The following is a 22,467-nucleotide window of genomic DNA, read 5'->3' on the forward strand; positions in this document are numbered from 1 at the left end:
CCGAAACGTCGAATTTCCTGTTCCTTGGATGCTGCCTGACCTGCTGCGCTTTTCCAGCAACACATTTTCAGCTCTGATCTCCAGCATCTGCAGACCTCACTTTCCCCAATAAGTGTACAGCCTACCTCAAATTATTTTGGAAAGGCAAAATATTTCAAAAATTGAATAACAGTTTGAGCACATTGCTTCACACTGCTGCAATGTTCTGCCTTCCACACAATGAAGCAATTCCATGTTTGAATTTCAGTTCTGAAGCACATCAAGTATCTATGTTATACATCCCAACAACTGGCAGATTGCATTAGACATGTTCCTCTGGCTGTCTGTGATGGACAAAGTCACGACCCTGCTCAATTAACACATGCTTGCAAAACTCAAACAAAATGCCCATCATTTGAAGTGATTCAGTGATTGGGTTGCATTTACTGAACAGTCCCAAGTGCATTCATTGCTACACTAACAGCCAATTTAAGATAACCAGCCAATATGGCTCAGTGACACTTATGAGAATTGACACAATAGATAAGTAGGGACCATTCTTTTCAAACAAAGGGAATATGTTCATGCCTGCATCTATATTTGAATTACCAAGAAACATGGGAACCTAAGATCCCCTGATTCTCTCTCTCTATGGCAATACCTTGGCTTTACAGAGTTAACTTGCCAACCAATTAGTAACCCTCACCTCTTGTGGAATACATTGTTGCAAAATTTGTCACTCAGTGTCATAAAGCACGGAAACAGACTCTTCGGTCCAACCAGTCCATGCAAATCATGTTCCCGTACTAAACTAGTCCCACATGCCTGCATTTGGTCCATATCGCTCCAAACTCCAAATCTCTCCATATCTCTCCTATTCATTAACTTATCCCAATGACTTTTAAACTTTGTAACTATACCTGCATCCATCACCTTCTCTGGCAATTCATTCAACACACAAACTACTCTGTGTAAAGAAGTTGCCTCTCCTGCCCTTTTTAAATCTTTCTCCTCTCACCTTTTAAAAAAAACCCTTGTCATTCACCATATCTACACCCCTCATGATTTTATAAACCTCTATAAAGGTCATCCCTCAAACTTCTTCACTCCAGTGAAAAACTCAAACAACAAGATCCTAGTAATTTCTTTTCTGAACCCACTCCAATTAATAATGTCCTTCCTTTAACAGGGTGACCAGAACTGTGCACAGTACTCCAGAAGAAGCCTCACCAACATCCTGTACAACTTCAATATGATATCCCAACTCTGATACTCAAAGGTCTGAGCCAAACGTCTTCTTAATCACCATCTACCTGTTATGCACATTTCAAAGAATTATGCACCTGAACTCCTAAGTCTATCTGTTCTACAACACTACCCAGAGGTCTACCATTAATTGTATAAGTCTTGTTTGTATTACCAAAATGCAATTCCAATGATACAGCCAGTTCTAGTGCCTGTTTGAAGTCCAGTTGGGCTTCAGCTAGTTGGTGCGTTTGCATGGTCATGTGATTAATGTTACATACCAACCAGCCTTTACCCCAACTCAAAAATGACTGCTGTGAGTTTCTTCAAGACATGCTTTAATCTTGTCAGCACTGAAGTAACTTGACAGAGGCTGGTATCCCATCACCAAGGCACACTTTATTTATAGCGGCAAGTCCTTGACTCTGGTACAACCTCATCGAGTCAATTCCTAAAGCATCAGGATGTCTGACACTTCTGTTCTTAGTTGTCAGCCAGGTGTTCTTGATCAGACCTGATTAACAGCCACAATCAGGGAACTCATTTGTTATGCGGCCCTCCTGTCTGACCTTGGAACAATCACTAAAATCAATCACTTTTCCTTAAGCAGTCTTTTATCAAACTTCTAAGTTCAAAATCCAAAAGTCTGCCTGGATCCTTAAGCAGAAATGGTTATTCGAGATAGATTTGATACAAGCTAAGAAAAGCAGAAGGATTGTTATGAGAATATTAAAATATAATAGTTGTATTGTATTTATTTTCTGCTCCACAAAGGGCGAATTGAGATAAACAAATACAAAAGTAAGTTACATTGCTTCTATTCACTTTCATGAAGCAAACTTTTTAAAAAAGTGTTTAGCTGATAGCACATAAGTCAAATACTTTTTTGCCTCTTTTCAAAGTCTTGATATATTACATTACATCGAGGGAAGACAACAAAATGGCTTCTGTGACAAACCCTAGGCACATCTTCAATTCAGTCTGATATCTGGGCAAGTGGAGCTTTTTTTCAGGGGTGTAGGAAGCCAGGATTTACTTACAAAAGCTGTCTCAAGTACAAGAGCCAAAAGTAGCTAGTAGAAACAGTACAGAATGACAAAAGCTATAACTCCCACTTTCCCCATGTGACCTTTGCTATTAACCACCAAAGAGGAAAAGATACAAAACTTAAACAATGAAAATGCTTTATCGCTGAATTTTTTTAAAAGTTAAACATATTTTGCCAAAGAAGGAAATAAATACCTTTACTCAAGTCCACATTAGATTATTAATGAAATAAACTGATTTTAATAATTAACTATTGATTTGATCAGATCTTTATTGTTGATGTTAAGTTGTCATCATCAAGTGTTAGCAATAATTTCAAAAGTGCGGTTTGTGACTGAGTTTTGTCATTTCTTCATATGGGATACTGTCAATTGGAACTGTACTAAACAGTACTGAAGCACCCCTACCAATATTTTACATTGTAATTTAAAATAAAGTTATTATTGTACCCTTATTAAACTGAGCAAGGATCAGCATACTTATAGAGAGCTACTACTCGCAGTTAAGTGTTCAGCTCCATTCAAACACAAGGTTTGCCCATGCAGTATTTTCAAGAATGCCAATTCATGTTCAACACAAAGCTAACCACAAGAATGCATCGATCAAATACATTATCATACTGGGCCTTTACCAGCCAAGAGATGTAAGAAAATGGAATTCCCCAAAGCTACACTTTTACTGGTGTAAACTGAATCTATTTCTTCCAGGAACAGACATTCTTAACGATTTATCAATCTGCTTCCAGGGGAGGAATTGGGGCAAAACGAAAGCAAGAGAATAATTTCCATAAAAGTATTTTTTCTTGGAAGTTTAGTTGAAATCCATAAAAAAAAGTTTGATTTTTAAAATGTCTCATATCTGTAGTGAGGTACATCTTTACACCCATTTCTCAGTATTCCCAAGTGCTAAAATACCTCATGGCAGAATGTTATTTACAAAGTTTATTTTTAAAGTTTGCAAAGTGGATTTTCTAAGTTATTCATATGACAAGCAATTGTTAATAGGTGACTGAGATGTACAAAGAAAAAAAATCAAGCTCTGTGGTACACCAGGATTAAGGCTAAATCATATTTTTAGATTTCTCAACTTGATCTGCTGTTTGCAGTATTATTTTTTTAAGATACTGTGGCTTGATTCCCGTCTTTCATTTACTCTCTATAATTGGAAATAATTGTTCTGAATTACTTTTATTCACGCTGTCAGGGTTCTTGACAGGCATTATAGTGATTTTCAATGATGCAATCTTTCATCTCTGATGTATCTTTGCAACCTATTGAGACTCTAGATCATGGAAGTTTCTGTGCTGCAAAAGGACAAAAGGTTAGGCATACGTGCAAAGGCAATAAAGAGAACAAAGCTGCAGTTTGCATGACATGAATGAGGAACTTTCTGGTGATGTTATGAACAAGATAAAGCAAGTTCTGAAAACTTCTGGCACATATAACAAAACCTTTGCACCTTGCTGACCACTTACAGCTGGAGGTAAAATTCTCATTATACACCTTCGTAATCAAGAAAACCTGATTATTTTTGTATTTATTGGTCCAACTGTAGCTATCAACAAAAATCAGGCCCATCTTGGGCTCCAGCTAGCTATCTTTTAGACCGTCATAACTATTGTGACATATTCATGTTTCCAAGGACAGCTCCTTTCGGAGAATGTTAAAGTGCAAGACAGATATACGTTATTTATTATTTTCTGCTACACAAAGGATGAGTTAAGATAAATAACTAATACAAAAATATATGTTGCATCACTTTTACTGTTGACTTTTTTGTAGCACTGTGGAAATTCTCCTAAACCAGCATGCTTATAGAATGCTACTGCCAGCAGTTAAGTGTTCAGCTCCATTCAAATACAAGGTTTGTCCATGCAGTGTGTTTGAGAATGCCAGTTCATGCTTAACACAATGACAATCACACAGGAGTGCATCTACCAAATACATTATCATACTGGGCTTTTACCAGCCAAGAGACAAGACATAATGGATCTCTTGAACCTTAGTGGGTACTCTTTGATCAAACTCCCGAAAGCAAATGTCCAGCACTTAAAGAGAATTCAGAGGATTCACATTGGACTCAAAATATCAACTCTAATTCTCTCTCCGCAGATGTTGTCAGACCAGCTGAATATCTCCTGCACTTTGCTTTTTATTTCATATCTCCTGAATTCACAGTATTTTGGTTTTACTTCTTTTTTAAATTGTAGAGAAGGGTCAGTTATTCTCATGAAAAACTGTTAAAAGCATACAGGAAGGAAATTTAGCACTTTCACAGGAAAATGTTGCCCAGATTATTTTTCAGAGTAGCTGGAAGGGGAAACATGTAAATGGAAAGAGTAATTTTCAAGCAATCTACATTAGCATTCTCCTTAATGAGGTTACCCAAACTATCAATTTAGTGCTCTTGTATCCCAAGTTTGGTTGTGTGGGGATTAAAGGTAACAAAATATGGTGATTGGTAACCCAAGGGTTAAACACCATAGCTGAAGACAGTCAGAAAAATATAGAAACGTGTCTGACCAGAAATGATTAATAATGATTCCAGAAATGATGCTGCAACAAGTTCTACCCTACTATACTATCAATCCTTGTCCTAATCAGCCTTTAAAATTTAGGTTGTTAAGGACTGATTCTTTGAATCATTCATAATTGCATCGTGAAGTGTTCAAAATGCATAAATGAAGATTGCCAAGTCAACTACTGGAACCCTGCATGAGACATGAATACATATAATCCCATTTAAGTGAGGCACTGCAAAGCTTTCTCAGTACCCCCGCACTGTCTTTGTTTTGGGATACAAATCTCAAGCTACAAGTTACAGAAAGCCATATCTGCTAAGTTTGAGATGAATCCACTTTAAAAATATATTATGCAGTTCAGTTTTTTTAAAAAAGGGATATAATTTTGTATTCTATTAAGGTTCCTCAAAATAACTGTCAGAAGCTATTCACACCTTTGTGGGTCCTCTAAAACCACCCAGTTTAATCATTCTTTCTTTTAGGCTTCTTACGTTTTCAAATATATATCTATTTTCTTTTTTAAAAAGCTACAAGAAAATCTGTTTCCAACCTGATTTCTGAAGAGGCATTCCATATCCTACAACTGAAGTATAATAAAAATCTGATTGAAATCATTTTAATAAGGAAAATCTGTGTTACATCTTCTAGTATGTTGTTATTCAATTTGTTTTTGTTTACTACAGATCTCAATTCTGAACCTTTCTCATTGTATTTACTTCTATAGGATATTTAGTCGTAATGAAAGCAGAGGTTTGTCTGCGAACAAGTGTCAGCTTCAATTTATCAGTCACTTTCTTATTTTAAGACATGCATGACATGGAAAAACAATCTTTTAGCTGTACTTCTTAAAAATGTAATAACTTTACATTTTGTAAAATGGAAATTTACTGGAAACATTTACCCCGCCCCCCCCCCCCCCCCAGTCCTCATCATCTTTCCAAACTTGCTGAAATGATCAGTGTCTATAAAACCCTAAATGGTCAGTCACTGTAAAACCCTCTCAATGACAACTGGTAAGATTTAACTGGAATGTTAGCTTTAGTTCCCCTTTGATGGAAGGTTTCACTCCTGTAATAATGAAGGCAAAAACTTATTTATATCACATACTTCATTTTAAACATAGCAATTCAACAGATCAGAAAATGGAAAGAGAGCAGCAAACACGTTATGGATGAGTGTGATTAATAGAACGGCAAAAATAAATAATGTAGGATCTTTTAGTAGGTTGGGAGAATGGTTTTACTGAATCGTATTGTAAAGTTGAAAGAGAGAGAGGCCTGAAAGATCAATCCATGACAGTGATGGCTTTAGGTATGATCATATATGGTGGGTGAAGCTTAAAAGAGATTTGAAGATGAAGAGAGGATCTTGAAATTGCTTTGCTGCAGTACGGGGAACCAGCCTAACTTGGTAAAGGTGTCATTGAGGGGGAGGGGAGGAAACATGGAGCAAAGCTCAAGATTAAATACATTTAGCAAAGCATGGAGAAATGGAAGACAGGTCAAAAATCTTCAAAGAAATCAAACCTGGAAGCAACATATGCAAAGAACTGTTGTGGAAAGGGCACAAACAAAACAAAAACATACCACAGATGCAATCGATGTATTCACTTTGCCCTTGTTGAATATTATCAGCTCACACATTCATTCTTTGCCACACAAAAAAACCAAAATCCTTTTTGTACATGGCTAAGGCTTAATCTATGGTAGGCCATCTAACAACATCTATCACAGTCAAATCCGAGCCAATGTCTGAGAATCAAGATTGGAATACGAAAACACACTCAGGTGACTGGGAGGAAATATCTGCAAAGCGATGTGATGATTCCATCAGGACAGGTCCGAGTGAAACAATATTAACACCTTTTCATTGGTGGCAAATATCCATAACTGGACTTTTCCTGCATTTTAAAACATGTTTCCAATTAACTCAGGTCTTTTTTAAAACATAGAGGCAGTGGTTTGCTTTGCAAGTATTTCCTATTTTCACACATTGAGGAATATTGGGTCAACAGCAGATCATTTGTTCCCTTAAGTCTGTTCCTCCAAGCAATTAGATCATCTTAAATCCACATTTTTGTGAGGCAAAGGTGTCTTTAAATCTTAGTTTTTCAATTAACAACCAACCACAACTGCTTTTTTGGGGGAACAGAGTTCCAGATTTCAACTATCCTTTGTGTGAAGAAGTACTCCCAACATCATCACTGAATGGCCTAGCCCTAACTTCAAGGTTATGCCCTTGACACCACACCAGAGAAAATAGCTTCCCATCAATTAGCTCATCATCTTAAACACCTCTAATAGATTATGTATACACATGGGAACAACAAACAAGTATGGCATTAGAGGAAATTAAACCCCATTTTGAAAGCACTTCCTTTGAACGTTAAATGTAGTGAAATTATAAACCAATACCACAATGGACAGAGATGAAACCAGCTTAATCCAGCATCCAACTTTTCACCTTATTCTAGCTTAATTGAATATCTTTTCCCCAGATACTTTTCAGCTTTAGTCTATAACATTTTTTTTGGACATTAGAACCAAGCTGTACATAGGATTAGAGGAAACAAAACAGCTGACTGTTGTTGAGCAACACTGAAGAAACCTTTACAGTTTAATTATCTTGTTAATTTTGAAACCAATATGTCAATCCTTAAGCTTTTAAAATCTAACATATAGCTGTAAATTTGAAACACAATTCCTTCCAGAACTCCTGTAATAAACCTTTATTCCTCTGTAGTTGATAGGCAAAACATGAACAGAAACAGCTACAAATTAGTAAAACCAGGGGAAGAATTAGTCGTTCTCAGTTGCTATGTTTGCACAAGGAACCAATTCTAAACAGTGCTGGAACAACCCTCCGTAGTTATTTTCCCTTTATACACAGTGATCACTCAGGAAGAAGCCAAAATAGCAGCGTGATGTGCATTTGTTTTTTTGCAATAAAATCATCTCCACTGAGAATGTCCAACCCACCATCACAAGTTTACATCTGTGAACGGTACTTGTACTTAAGTCATATTTGCATGCTACATTACTACGTGCAACACCACAAGCTTGCAAAAAGTCAAGTTAAAACACTTTTTCCACCTACAAACTCTACCTTGTGACTCAATCACAATTAAGATGCAAGTTCAATTTTTTGATCTGTTATTGTTCAATCCAGAGGGAGAAACTAGAGATAACTCACTCCTTCAGCTGTGTTGAGGTCTACTCCTCATTACCAACAGCTGAAAACTTTTGATGCTTTTTGTTTGAAAAGAATCAACCAACCTCAAAGCACTTGGTCTAAAGCAAATAGGGGGCTATAGTCCTTTCACCATTTCTGTGTTACAGCTATTATGCAAAAAGTATAAAACACTGCCTTTATGCTGCCAAGCCACAACTACTCTTCTTACATCAAAGCATGTTCACCACAAGGGTTTTTTCTTCCAAATTTATTCATTCCCAAAACAGAAGACAACGATTCATACACCCTAATTACATCTAATTATCAATTCTTTTTTCTGTGACCAACTTCAGCCAGAGCTATTTATTACTTGCATTTCTCACACCCTCCCCCATGCCTTTTGCAAGACAGCTAACATAATGGCAAGTTCTTTGGAGGACAATTATTATTTCTTTTATGGCCTGTTATAAAGGTTCTACCTGCATTAAATAATTATTCTATTATTAGTTTCAACAGAAAATGCATGTTAAATATGGGGACCTCCTGGTTAATTTGACAGTTCCCCATAGTGTTGCTGCTTAGAGGCAGTGGAAACGACCTCTCCTGTGGGGCTTCTCCTTAGTCTTTCTTTTCATGATCTAAATGAGACGTTTATTGGATTAGGGTTCTTCTCTGCAGACCTCCGAGGTGGCCTGTAACAAAGAACTTAAAAATCCCAATGACTATACTAATTGCCCTGGGATTAAAAACAGAAAACTTGATTCGGCATTACATCAGTATACCAAAAACAGAGGAAATTTATTAGTTTCATTATGGGCCCTGATCCTTTCAACTAGAGTGGGAGTTAGTGGGTAAGGCTTGGTTATAGTCAGGCCTTCATTAGAAACTTAAAGAATACACCATTGATATAGGCCTAATTGTATGATACCAAATAAGCCTAACATACTTTTGAAGTGAAGAGGAAAGGCATATTTTTAAAAATTGATGCAAAAAGTATGTGGCAAAGATTTAGAACTTGTCATGAACAGCAAAGAATTAAATTGACATCAGTGGGCAGACTCTGCACTGCAAAGTCAATTGATAAGCAAATATGTCGGCAGCGGATTAACCCCAGTACTCAGCTCAGGTGACAGCCGCACAGAGGTCACAGTACTGACCTCACAGGTTGGTCTTTGGGTCATTGTAGTTTATAAAAGGCTGTTGTAGGGTCAAAGTCTTATAAGGCTGCAATCTGACAACTCAATTTAAGCTTCTAGGCAGATGACTCTAAGAGGATGGTTAATTGCTCATGCCATTCACTATTGCAATGATGCTTGTTAATGGAACAGAGATATCCAAGTAACAAAAATACTAAGAAACACCAATCTATCGGATAAAAGAAGCTTACAAGGGAAAATGGTTTAACATCTCAATATACATTAGCTATGTGCTATGTGATCAGAATGGCTCAGTATCTATTGGAAACAACCTTTTACAAAATTAAATGATTTAAAGATCAGCAATAACGACAGAGGTCAGAGTTCTCCTGTACAAAGCAACAGTTATGTTTGTTCATGATGGTAAAAACATCACAGCGGACACATCATCCAAATTTTAGTTCTAGCTCTCCACAGCAAGACCGATACATTGTGAATTCTGAAATTATATAGTACTATCAAGGTAGTTGCTTGATTTGGTAACATAGGATGTGAGTAATCTAAAGTCAAAGAGAGAAACATTCAAATTTCTGAATGTTTTGCCTTTACTGATAAATAAAAGGATCAACTGAAAGACAGGAAAGTTTACTGTTCTTGATTTGATTTGATTGTTAAGGTTACTTCATTTTTGTCTCATTTAAAACCTTGGACTCTGGAGGATGGAGTGGTCCAGTAGAAGCAGTGTCTATTTCAACCAAATTTAAATTTTTCAAATTAATGCAAGACTCCCGCAGCTCTTTTAAAAAAAAACCATTTGTACGGTAAATTGCTTATAAGGGATCCAAACAGGCTATGTATTTTAGGGTATACAAAAATAATGAACAAGATTGTTACACATTGATTTTACTTCCCACTTACGCATTACAATAGATATAATTGGGGGCGGGGAATAAAATAAACATACTCACTTTTACTGTGTTGTCGTTTCAATATCACAAAGGGTTTTAATCTCATATCAATACTTCCTTAGACAGGTTTTGTCTTCCAAGAGCTGAGTGAAAGGAGTGCAGGAATAGAATACCACAACACTGGGTGAAAGGAGGACATCTGTTTGATATGTCTCCACGTGTTGGGAGTTTATTCTTGACAATCCATTGCTGACAACATTCGCAGGCTGTATCTCACCTTTTACTCTGTGCCTCACATCAAGAAGTCTTTTAGTGAAATATGTGGGAGGGGCTTGCCCTCCATTTTCTGACATCCTATCATGTGTTGCTTTCAGTGGTTGTTTGAGGTGCACTCATCCAGCTAAGTGGAGTGTGTTCTATTCTTCTTCTCATGCCAACCCAACCAGTACCCTTCCACTGACACTCTCATTCGACTGGCTGAACTGGTCCTTACCCTCAACAACTTCCCCTTCCAATCCTCCCACTTCCTCCAAACCAGAGGGATAGTCATGGGTACCCGCATGGGCCCCAGCTATGCTTGCCTCTTCATTGGGTACCTGAAACAGTCCATGTTCTGCAGCTACACTGGCACCATCCCCCACCTTTTCCTCCGCTACATCAATGACTGTATTGGCGCTACCTTGTGCTCCCATGAGGAGATTGAACAGTTCATCAACTTCACAAACACTTTCTACCCTGATCTGAAGTTCACCTGGACCATCTCAGAGACCTCCTCCTCCACCCCCCCCCCCCACCTAAACTACACCTCCTCCCATCCAGCCTCCTGTAAAAATGCTATCCCTTATTCCTAATTCTTCTGCCTCTGCCACATCTACTCCCAGGAGAACCAACTCCACCGCAGAACATCCTAGATGGCCTCCTTCTTCAAAGACCATAATTTTCCCTCCCATATGGTCTTGAACCCCACCCTTCCAACCACAACAAGGACAGAACCCCCCTGGTCCTCATTGTCCAACCCACCGACCTCCAGAGACACCGCATCATCCTCACCATTTTTGCCACCTACAAACAGACCCCACCACCAGAGATATATTTCCCTCCCCACCACTATCTGTGTTTCAGAGAGACCATTCCCTCTGCAATTCCCTCGTCAGATCCACAACCCCCCCACCAACCCATCCTCCCATCCTGGCATCTTCCCCTACCATAGCAAGAAGTGCAAAACCTGCGCCCACACCTCTCCTCTCATCTCTGTCCAAGGCCCCAAAGGATCCTTCCACATCTGGCAGAAATTTACGTGTACTTCCACACACGTCATCTAATGCACCTGACATGGTTGGGGAGACAGGATGCCAACTTGTAGATTGTTTCAGAGAACATCTCTGGGACACCCACACTAACCAACCTCACTGCCCTGTGGCTTAGTACTAACTCCCCCTTGCATTCCCCCAAGGACGTGCAGGTCCTCAGTCTCCTCCATAGCTAAATCCTAACCACCCAACACCTGGAGGAAGAATGCCAATTTTGTTGCCTCAATGTCGAGGGCAGTGACCCTCACTTTCCCTTATGTTCAGCCCTTGTGTCCATGTTTGGGCCAAGCTTGCAACAAGTTCGGGAATGAGGTGGCCCTGGCAGAACCTAACTTGATCAACAATGAGCAGGTTATTCATCAGTAAGTGCCACTTGATAGCACTGTTTTCAAATCTTCAATAATATTCCAGAATGGTGTGTCAGTGCCCATATACCTGTTGCCCTTGAACTTCCAGATGTTAATGGTCATGAGTTTGGAAAGTGTTGTCCAATGCCTCATTGGATTTCTGCTGCGCATCAATAGTGAAGGGACAGAATGTTTAAGGATGTTGTGCCAACCAAGCCGGCTGTTTTGTGAATGGTGTCAAGCTTCCTGAGTGCTCTTGGCCAATGGGATGTATTTCATCACACTCCTGACTTGTGCCTTGAAGTTGGTTAACAGGCTTGGAGTTATTGGTGTAGTATTTCTAGGCTCTGAGCTTCTTTTGTAGCCACTGTACTTCAATGGCTAGTTCAGTTCAATTTCTGGTCAGTGGTAACCACTAGAATGTTGGTTCAACAATGGCAATGCCATTGAATTTCAAGTGATAGTTAGCTTCATTCTGATTGGAGACAGTCATTTCTTGGCATTTGCGTAGCATGCATATTACTTGCCATATATGTTAGCCAAGCCTAGATATTGTCCTGGTCTTGCTGCATTTGGACATGAACTGCTTCAGTATCTGAGGAGTCACGAATGGTGTTGAACATCATGCAATCACAAGTGAACATCTTCATTTCTGATGTTAAGATGAAGAGAAGTTCTTTGCTGAAGCAGCTGAAGATGGTTACCACACCACCTGCCAAAGACTCAGTCCAGAAGCTGTGCCCTTTTATGTTGGCCAGCTCAGTCAGTAGCATGCTAATGAGCCATTCTTGGTCATGGACACTGATGCCCTTTATCCAGAGGACATTCTGTGCCCTTGTGTGCCCTCCAAATGGTGCTCAACATATATGAGAACTAACTCATTAGCTAAAAATGGTTGGTAAGTAGTAATCAGCAGAATGTTTCATTGCCCATGTCCCTTACAATGCTTTGAAACTTCATGGGGTCCAGAATCAATGATGAAGACCTCAACAGCAATTGCCATTCAACTGTATACCACTGTGCTGAAACGTCTGGTGGATGGTGATGGTGGTCTCTCGGACATGGTCTATCAAGTATGTTTCTATAGGAATGACTATTTCATACATCGTTCTGCTCAGTTATGAATTGAACTTAATATATTGCCCTGTGTACCGAGACACAGTGAAAAGCTTTGTCTTGCAGGCAATACAGGCAGATCACATTGTTTACTTATTTGATTCTTAACTATGGATAAATAGCAGCAAAAACAAAAACAAAAACACAGGTACAGGCAAATATTAAGAGTTTGTGTGTCCATGCAGTATTCTAACAACAGTAGGTTTGAAACTGTTACAAAACTGGCGTGTGTGTGTGTGTGTGTGTGTGTGTGTGTGTGTGTGTGTGTGTGTGTGTTCAGGCTTCTGTACCTTCTCCCCGATGGTAGGGGTTGTAGGAAAGCATTGCCAGGGTGGGATGGATCTTTGAGAATGCTGGCAGCCTTTCCTGGTCAGCGGGCCTTGTATATGGATTCTACAGATGGGAGGTTGGCCTTTGTGATTGTCCGGGCCTAATTCACCACTCTCTATAACCGTCTCCAATCTTGAATGTCCTTTAAGTTGCCATTCCAGGTAGTGATACATCCAGACAGAATGCTCTTGATGGCACACTTATAAAAGTTGGCAAGGGTATTCACCATCATGCCAAATTTCCTCAGCTGTCTGAAGGAGGAGAGAGATTGTTGGGCCTTTGTAACCAGTGCCTCCAATGAAGAGTCCAAGAAAACTTGTTGTGGATGATCACTCCCATGACACTCTCCACTCGTTCCACCTCTGTGCAGTTAATGTGTAGGTGTAACATCCTGCCAAAAGTCAATAATGAGTTCCTTGCTTTTGCTGACATTGAGAGCTAAGTTGTTCTCAGTGTACCATTTTTCCAGGTCTTCCACCTCCCATCTGTAGTCTGTTTCGTCGCCATCTGAGATTCGACCAACTATGGTGGCGTCATCAGCAAACTTTTAAATGGCATTAGTCTGGTATTTGGCGACAGTCATGGGTATACAGTGAATACAGTAGGTGGCTGAGTACGCACCCTTGGGAGGGGCTCCAATGTTGAGTGTTAGTGAGAATGAAATATTGTTCCCAATCTTCACTGATTGTGGCCTGTGGGTCAGGAAACTGAGGATCCAGTTGCAGAGAGTGGGGTTTAGTCCAAGATCATCAAGTTCAGTAATCAGTCTCAGGGGGATAATAGTGTTGAAGGCTGAACTGTAGTCAATGAGTAGGATTTTTACATAGCTGTTCTTGGTGTCATGATGTTCTTGGGAGGACTGAAGGGCAAGTGATATAGCATCTGACGTGGATCTGTTGGTCCAATAGGCAAATTGGAGCAGGTCAAGAGAAGTGGGGAGGTTGGAGTTGATTAATGCCATGACCAAAGCACTTCATGACCACCGAAAGTAGGGCCACTGGGCGGTAGTCATCGAGACATGCTATAAGAGCCTTCTTAGGCACAGAGATTATGTTGGCCCTCTTAAAACAGGCAGGGACAGAGGCCTGCTGCAGGGAGAGGTTGAAGATATTGGAGAAGACTTCCGCCAGTTGATCTGTGCAAGCTCTGAGTGCACGGCCCGATACTCCATCTGGTGCCATCTTTTTCCATGAACGGGGCAGCTCTCCCAATTTTGGTACAGGTTAGCAAGAAGGACTTTACAGAGATGAGTATGCCACCGCTGTTTCCAGTGCCTTGGTGAATACAGACTGACCTCAGACTTTGTAGCAGTCTGATATAACTGAAAAGGCTGAGAAAGCCGCCAGTTATGTTGGCCAGACCAGGGGGCAGATATTTCTTCCTTAAAAGGACATGAAAAAACTAGATTTACCACATTTAACATTGGTTTCATGATCACCATGAGACTAGATTTTAGTTCAAGATTTATTAATTGAATTCAAATTTCACCATCATAGCTGGATTCAAATCCATGGTCCCAGAAATTTAGATTGGGTCTCTGGATTATATGATGAGTGAAAAGAGTTGAATGACTTGGGTAAAAGCAATGAATTTTTCAAGCCTTACTATGAAAAAAGATTACTGAAAAACTCTTCATAAACATGGTCGCCAGATTAACTGTCAGAAAACCTCCAAGCACCAACCCACATCCACAGCCTTTGTACTGATTTGCAGATTCTGCTCTTTTGAGTGCATACAATCAATAAAGTGCAACATTCTGCATACAGAATGACTAAGAAGCAAATTGTTAAGCAGCTACAAATATTATTTCAAAAACAAAAACTGTTAAATTTACAGTTATGCCTCAAACAACAAAAAAAAACAAAATGCAGTTTATCTTCAGAGTTTAAAATCCTGGTAAACATAATGCTCTAAAAGGAACAATTACATAAATCTAATAAATTGTCTAAAAGGTAACCATTTTCCAAATAATCATGCCAAACTCACAACAAAGTCTGCGTTTAAACAATGAGTTAATGTACGTAAGCAGTGTACATACTGATTCAAAACACCATTCAGATGATTTCTACGCATCATTTTTTTCTCTCCTTGAGATTACACCTACAAAATTCCTCCACAAACTCCCCTTGCACAGTTTTCTTTTCCCCAAAACTGCCTGTGGCAATCACAGAGTTAAGAAAAAAAACAAGCTATCTAGTTGCAGTGTGCCCACTCAAAAATCTAAGGACCTGTCATTGTTCGATTCTGCTTTTCGAACAGCAATTCCATTAGCAGCATTGGTGGAGTAATTATTAGCTGCATTCTCCTTGAAGGCAAGATCAAAGGAACCTGTGTAAACCCTGATTATCAATATTACAGTCAGAGAGAAAAACATCAAAACATGACTTCCTTTACCTTCAGGACAGCAATGAATGGCACAAAGTTAGCCCTCTGAAGCCCATTTTTATAGAGGTCTGAAAGAGAAAATTGATATTAGCTTTGCTACTTAGCTTGATAATAACATTTCTTTTTTAACTTTGGCAAATGCATCCCCCCAACAATAGCAGATAATAGCAAGACCAAAGACACAAAATTGATTCCTGCTCGAGCAATATAGAGAGCTCATTTTATTGATCAGTGATAGTTATGATGTGAACAAGAGCAGAAAGTCCACAGACCAAATGAAATAGAAAGGTCTACAATGTAGACTTGTGACACAAGTCAACTTTGAAAGAGAGAGAGATAAAGGTTTATTTTTATACAAGGACCATATGAACAACTGGTACTGCCACTGTTCAAACACAGTGGAATAGTCCAGCAAAATACTTTTATATAAATTATAATAAACAGATTTAGGTTGTACATAAGAGACAACTTTCATGGTCAATATATGTTTAGAAGCATTCATGAATGGTTGTTGGAACACCAGCCTCTTCAGCATGGAGTGTTGGATTTCTTTAGAGAAAGGGTTTGTGGCAAGAGCCAGGCTTTTAACTCACAACTATCTTCATATTTTTACTGAAGTATCCTAACGTCTAAATTACAAAGCAGCTCAGAAGTGTAAACAATTAATGCCATTTTAATGTTTTATTCAGGCCTACCCGGAACACACACTATAACCTCACTCACCTGGTTAGAAAAACTGAACCAGAACTGTAACATGCTCAGAACTTGGCCTCAAGTTTTATCACAGAGTTCATGCTTCATTAATCTAGTCTGAGAGTGACTGATCTCAGTGCCATTGCTTTGTGAATGGGGAGGATGGAAGGGGAGGAGGAGAAGAAGAAGCAGGAAGTGAGAACAGAATGGGAGAAAAGTAGGCAAGAGTCTCCTTTGAACATTGACAGGCTTTCACAGGAAAGTACCTGTACATTAATGTGTGGTGAAGATGGAAATGTTCCCAGCTGTTCTACCCACTGAAGGGCTTTTGCCCAAAACGTCGATTTCCCTGCTCCTCAGATGCTGCCTAAAGTGCTATGCTTTTCCAACACCACTCTAATCTAGAATCTGGTTTCCAGCATCTGCAGTCCTTGTTTTTACCTATTCACTGAAGACAAACAGCCTGTCATACCCATATTTGAAGAATTGCTATTTCTGAACAATAACGAAGGCAACTACCATTTGCAGGACTGTACATCAGCAAGGAACCCCCATCCTCACAAGAGAAAGGAAAAAGTGTCAAAAAAGGAAGAAAATTCCAGCCAGTAAATTTTCATGGATATAACCATTTGCCAGTTGTTTCACTAAGATTGAATAGTATTTTAAGCTTTTGCAATGCTATAGAAACCACCATTTCAGGAATATATTACAAGGAACAGCAATACATTCTGTCCTAGTTGTTGTCCAGCACATTCTGCTCGAAGTGGTTCTTCGTGTCAGCGTAACAGGATCAATTGCAATGACCCAGACTGTTAAGCAGCAGCTAAGTGAGATTCTCACATGACTAATGCATACCTGAAGTAGGGCATTGAAGGACTGTCAACACTCGTTCAATTGTGCACTAAAAATGAAGTCATCAAGCTCCAGAAATAAGACTTGGGGGCAACATGAGGTGGAAGAAGCTGAGTGGAAGGGCCCATGAACAGCACTGCATAGCATAAAATCAGAAATTGCTGGAAAAACTCAGCAGATGTGGCAACATTTGTAAAAAGGAATCAGAGTTAATGCTTTGCATCCGGCAGAAAGGGTCACCAGACTTGAAACATTAACTTTGATTCTTCTTCACAGAGACTGCCAGACCTGCTCAGCTTTTCCAGCAATTTATGTTTTCATGTTTGATTTACAGCATCTGCAATTCTTTTGATTTTTAATGCTGCATAGCAGATCAGATTGAAACATGTGCATTAGAATTAAGTCAAACACAAGGACAGCTGCAGTTTGGAAGCAGTTCTGGCCCACATTGCTGCAACCTTAAATCCAATAATAAAACTGTGCATTTTCCAAAGTCCAATGCTATAGGGGTTGAGCTGTAGGGAGAGGCTGAAGATGCTGGGGCTATTTTTCCTGGAAGGATGGAGGCTAATGTGACCTTACAGTGGTTTATAGGGAGGACAGTGGCTCAGTGATTTGCACTGCTGCCTCACAGTGCCAGGGACCCAGGTTGGATTCCTGCCTCAGGCAACTGTCTGTGTGGAGCTTGCACATTCTCCCACTATCTGTGTGGATTTCTTCTCACAATCCAAAGATGTGCAGGTTAAGTGACGTGGCCATATTAAATTGCTCATAGTGTTCAGCGATGTGTAGGTTAGGTGTATTAGTTAGGGGCAAACGTAGAATACAGAAGAACCTCAATTATCCGAAAATCAGATTATCCAAAGAAGATCTCGAGGTCCCAATAGAAACATTACATCAAAGACATGTTTCCAACAGTGATCACATCTTTTGTTTACAATGATTAAACAGGCACTGTCTCCAAATGACTGACCTCCCACCCTCTCTCTCTCCCCACACTTTTCCTGGAGTTCTACAGAGGGGTGTACCCTAACACCTACCCCCCTTCCCCAGATAATCTCTCCAACATTGTCCAGTACAGGGCAAAAGTGGAACCGCTCAAAAAGTTGCAGTAAAAGATAGTGTGCTTGGCTGTGGCTGTGCGTGCGTGCGCTATTGGAAGACTTACCCCACAAAGGCAGCAGCAGTCTTGTTGTTGGTGTACAATTCGGAGAGGGGTGGGGGTGGATAGGTGCCCCACACCGTTTGGTGGGGGGTGTTGGAGGTGGGGGCGGGCAGAGTTGCATGGCGGGAGCGGGGTTAGACGGGATTAGGGGGCAGGGGGCGGTGTTCAGTTGGGGGCAGGGACTCACACGGTCTCCTGAATGAGAAGCAAACTTTAAAAACTCCGAGCCCCAGAGGAAAGGCATTTAATCAATTAACTGAATAATCAATTATCCAAACGAAATAGTGCCCGCCCATCCCGTTTGGATAATCAAGGTTCCCCAGTAATAGGCTACAGAAAAGGGTCTGTGTGGATTCTCTTTGGGAGGGTTGGTGTGGACTTGTTGGGCCTAATGGCCCGTTTCCATACTGTAGGGATTCTATAATTCTGTGAAAATCTTGAGGGGCGCAGGTAGGGTAAATAGACCAAATCATTTTGCTAGAGTGGGGTAGTACAGAACCAGAAGGCAGAGGTTTAAGGTAAGTGGGGCAAGATTGAAAAGGGACTTAAGGAGCAACCTTTTCACGCAGAGGGTGCGTGTTTAGATTGAGCTGCCAGAGGAAATGATGGAGGCTGGGTGGGCATAGAAAAAAGGATGGATTGAGAGAGATATAGGCCAAATGCTGGCAAACGGGGTTGGATTAATTTAGGATATCTGGTCAGCATGGACTAATTGGATGGAAGGGTCTGTTTCAATCATAGAAATCAAATTACGTAACTTAAATATAAAGCCTCCTTCAGGACCAAATTATGGTGATCAAGTTACAAACCATCATGGACATAGAGAAAGCAAAAGGCCCCAGATCTTAGCTTCCTGCAAAATCTTCACCAAAATAACTAGCATCAGACTGACTATCTTCACTAGGATCGCACCTTGAATGCTAACCACCAATTTTATCAGAGGTCAGATATATCAATAATTAGGACAGATAAAGATTCCTAGAATTATATCTCCTACAGAATTAACTTACTCTTAAATCATTATGTCCATAAATTATGCTATGTTGCCAAAGTTTTATGAAACTTGTTCACAAGGTTGGTAAGGTTTGTTATGTGGGAGGAAGTCTTGACAACTCCTGAATGCTATTTATTATGCAAGTCTGCCTGGGGTACTCAGAACAGAAGTATAAACGATTACTGATCAAAGAAAAAAAAATAAAATATTGTTGCAGATTTTTGAGTACAATAAAAGCTTGATGAGGACTTAACCTGTTTTAAGTATTTTTCCCAACATTCAGTAAGGCATTTAAATATTAAGATTATCTTAATGCAGAGCAGGAAGAATTCTTGAATTCATTAAAAATTAACTGAAGATATAAATGGTGATCCAAATGCTAACTTGAGAAGGTAAATAAGTGAAAAAAGTTTGCAAATGCAAATGCCCTAAAGCAACAAGTTAAGCTGATAGTTATGTGACAACTTCTGGGAAGGTTAGAGAATGGAAAAAGTCAAAGTTAATTTCTTTTCTCTTTCAAATAATAAATATTTTTACCCATCTTAGTGTCTACTACCATTGTCAGGAAGCAAATGGAAAATTGCTCCCAGCCTCCACAAGTACAGCTTTGTAATCAACTTCAAGATTGAACCCAATACAACACCACACTACCTCCTCCCCATTTTCTCTCCAATATCTTTGACCAGCAGCTCATCATCGTTTCATCAAGTACAATGGATTCAAACAGCATGATCAATGTAGTTGTCACCATATGCATTAATGCTCATACATAAAGACCAGACTGCAAAGAATGATCATAATTGCAGTTAATCCATTTCTTACTGCTCTTACCTTCGGGTGGTCTATTGGATGTGGCAACAACAACAACACCATTTTGAAATAGGTTTTCGAAAAGCTGCTTCAGTATCATGGCATCAGCAATGTCTGTAACCTTACAAAGTAGAAATAAATCAACAAACAATTATGATCTTTCATAATATGTAACTGAATATAAAGCATCTTATCATCAAGTGTAGTAAGTTAAATCTAAGAGTTTCAAACACAAACATTTTACCACTAAATTAATTACTTATTTCATAAAAGATGCTCAAGTGGATCTGTGCTATCTAAAATTGAAAGATTTATAATGAAACCGGTTGAAAAATATTACAGCAAGAAATGAACATCAAATATGAATTACATATTATCAAATTAAATACAATATGCATTTGAACATATAAATTACAAGATGTAGGCCACTCAGCCACTTGAGTCTGCTATACCATTTGATAAGATCATGGTTTATATGATTGCTCTACTTTCCAGCCAACTTTCTATAACCTTTCACTCCCTTGTATATAATCGACTCAATAATCGACAAACCTGTGCCTTAAAAATGCCAAAGTACTCTGCTTCCATCATGCTTTGAGAAGAATTCCAAAGATGCATGATCTTTCGTGAGGAAAAATAATCTATACATAATGCGCAACTCCATATTTGCCAACAGCTATCATGAGTTCTAGATTCTTCCAGAAGAGGAAACGTCCTTTCCACATCCACTTAGACAAGACCCTTCAGGAGCTTCAATGCTTCAATCAAGTCATTTGTTAATCTTCTAAATTCCAGTGGATACAACCGTAGTCCGTCCAATCATTCCTCATAAGACAACCAGCCTATTCTAGATAATAGTCCAGCAAATCTTCTCTGAACTGTTTCCAATGTAGTTACATCCTTCCTTAAATAAGGTGACACTGTACTCTCATCATCATCTTACAAATGCTTATTTACCTGAAACGTAATCTCCTTACTTGGGCAATCAATTCCCCTCACACTATACAATAACATTTGTTTTCATTATTACTTGTTGTATCTATACACTAACCTTTTACAATTCACGCTCTAGGACAGCCAGATGTCTCTCTGTCTCAGACCATAGCAATCTCTTATGATTTAGATCCATGTTTTTATTCTTCCTGCCAAAAGGGACAACTTTCCATTTCCCCACATTATACTTGATTTACCAAATTTTTGCCCATTCACTTTATTTAGCTATATTATTTGTAGCTTTATTTTGTCTTTTTCACAACTTACTTTCCTACTTTGTTTCATCAACAAAATTAACAATCACACCTTTACACAAAGCAGCATAGAATATAAATAATAGAGTAGGCCAATTGGATATTCCTGCTGCTTTTCCATTCAATATGATCATGGCTGATCATTCAACTTAGTACCCTGCTCCCATTTTCTCCCCAAACCATTTGACCTCTTAAGTCCCAAGAAACATATGTAATGCTTTCTTGAAAACATTACATGTTTTGGTCTCAACCACTTTCTGTGGCAGAGAATTTTAAAGCTCTGTGTGAAGATACTTCTCCTTATCTCAGTCCAAAATGGATTCTCCTAAAACTGTGATCTCCTAGTTCTAGACTCTCTGATCGGGAATATTCTTCCTGCATTTAGCCTGTCTAATTCTGTAAGAACTTTGTAGGTTTCTATGAATTCCCTCCCTTATTCTTCTGAACTCCAGTGAATAAGGTACAAATTGATGCAGTCTCTCTCCGCAAGAATCCCTTCACCAAGTCCATATATGCAAATCTGTCAGAGAACATAAAGCTAGGTGGGAGGGTGAGCTGACAGGATGATGCAGAGATGCTTCAGTGTGGTTTGGACAAGTGAGGGGACAAATACATGGCTGATGCATTATAACATGGATAAATGTGAAGGATGCCAGAAGATGAACGGCTGTGCAATAAGGGTGGATTTTGAAAGTATTTGAGATTGACATTATGGGAGAAACATAATCAAATGGGACAACTGGTGGCCAGTTGGATATTTCTACTGTCCATTCATTTAATGCAAAAGAGCCTTTAGTTTAGATTTAGGCCATGCACACTGAAAGAGTAAGGTGACGTCTTGCAACACGTGTCATCTTCTTTCAACTTGGAGAACTAAATGGAAAGAGTAGTTTAAGACTACATCATAATATGGTAACTTGGCCAGGTGGGTTGCTCCTACTGTGTGATGTGGAAAGTCAGGGATACTCCAGTGTTCAGGATGACCATGTATGCAGTCAAAGAAAATCCATGTTTCAGATCTGGAATGGCTCTGGAACCACTGTGAACCGTCTTTAAGACCAGGACTTGGTGGATCACATGTACTTTGAAGTGGTCACACCACAGATAAAGAATGCACAAGCTGAAATGTAAACACCAGAGTAATAGCAACAGGCAGTTATTGTGGGAGTCAGCTGAAACCATCTCCCTCTCTAACAGAGTTTGCATCCAGA

General features: G+C 39.4%; 1 protein-coding gene across 2 annotated transcripts in view; it reads right to left on the reverse strand.

The window, feature by feature from the left end:
* Positions 1 to 22,467, reverse strand: part of afg1lb (AFG1 like ATPase b) — a 173,419-nt gene that overhangs the window by 48,339 nt on the left and 102,613 nt on the right. For both annotated transcript variants that reach the window (XM_060856460.1, XM_060856452.1), the window contains 2 exons: positions 20,031 to 20,130; positions 15,505 to 15,563 (listed from right to left, as the gene is read on the reverse strand). In XM_060856460.1, coding sequence (XP_060712443.1) covers positions 15,505 to 15,563; positions 20,031 to 20,130 — 159 coding nt within the window. The remainder of the gene's footprint in view (positions 1 to 15,504; positions 15,564 to 20,030; positions 20,131 to 22,467) is intronic.

Source organism: Hemiscyllium ocellatum, chromosome 3 (genome assembly GCF_020745735.1).
Source record: "Hemiscyllium ocellatum isolate sHemOce1 chromosome 3, sHemOce1.pat.X.cur, whole genome shotgun sequence".
Taxonomy (NCBI): Eukaryota; Metazoa; Chordata; class Chondrichthyes; order Orectolobiformes; family Hemiscylliidae; genus Hemiscyllium; species Hemiscyllium ocellatum.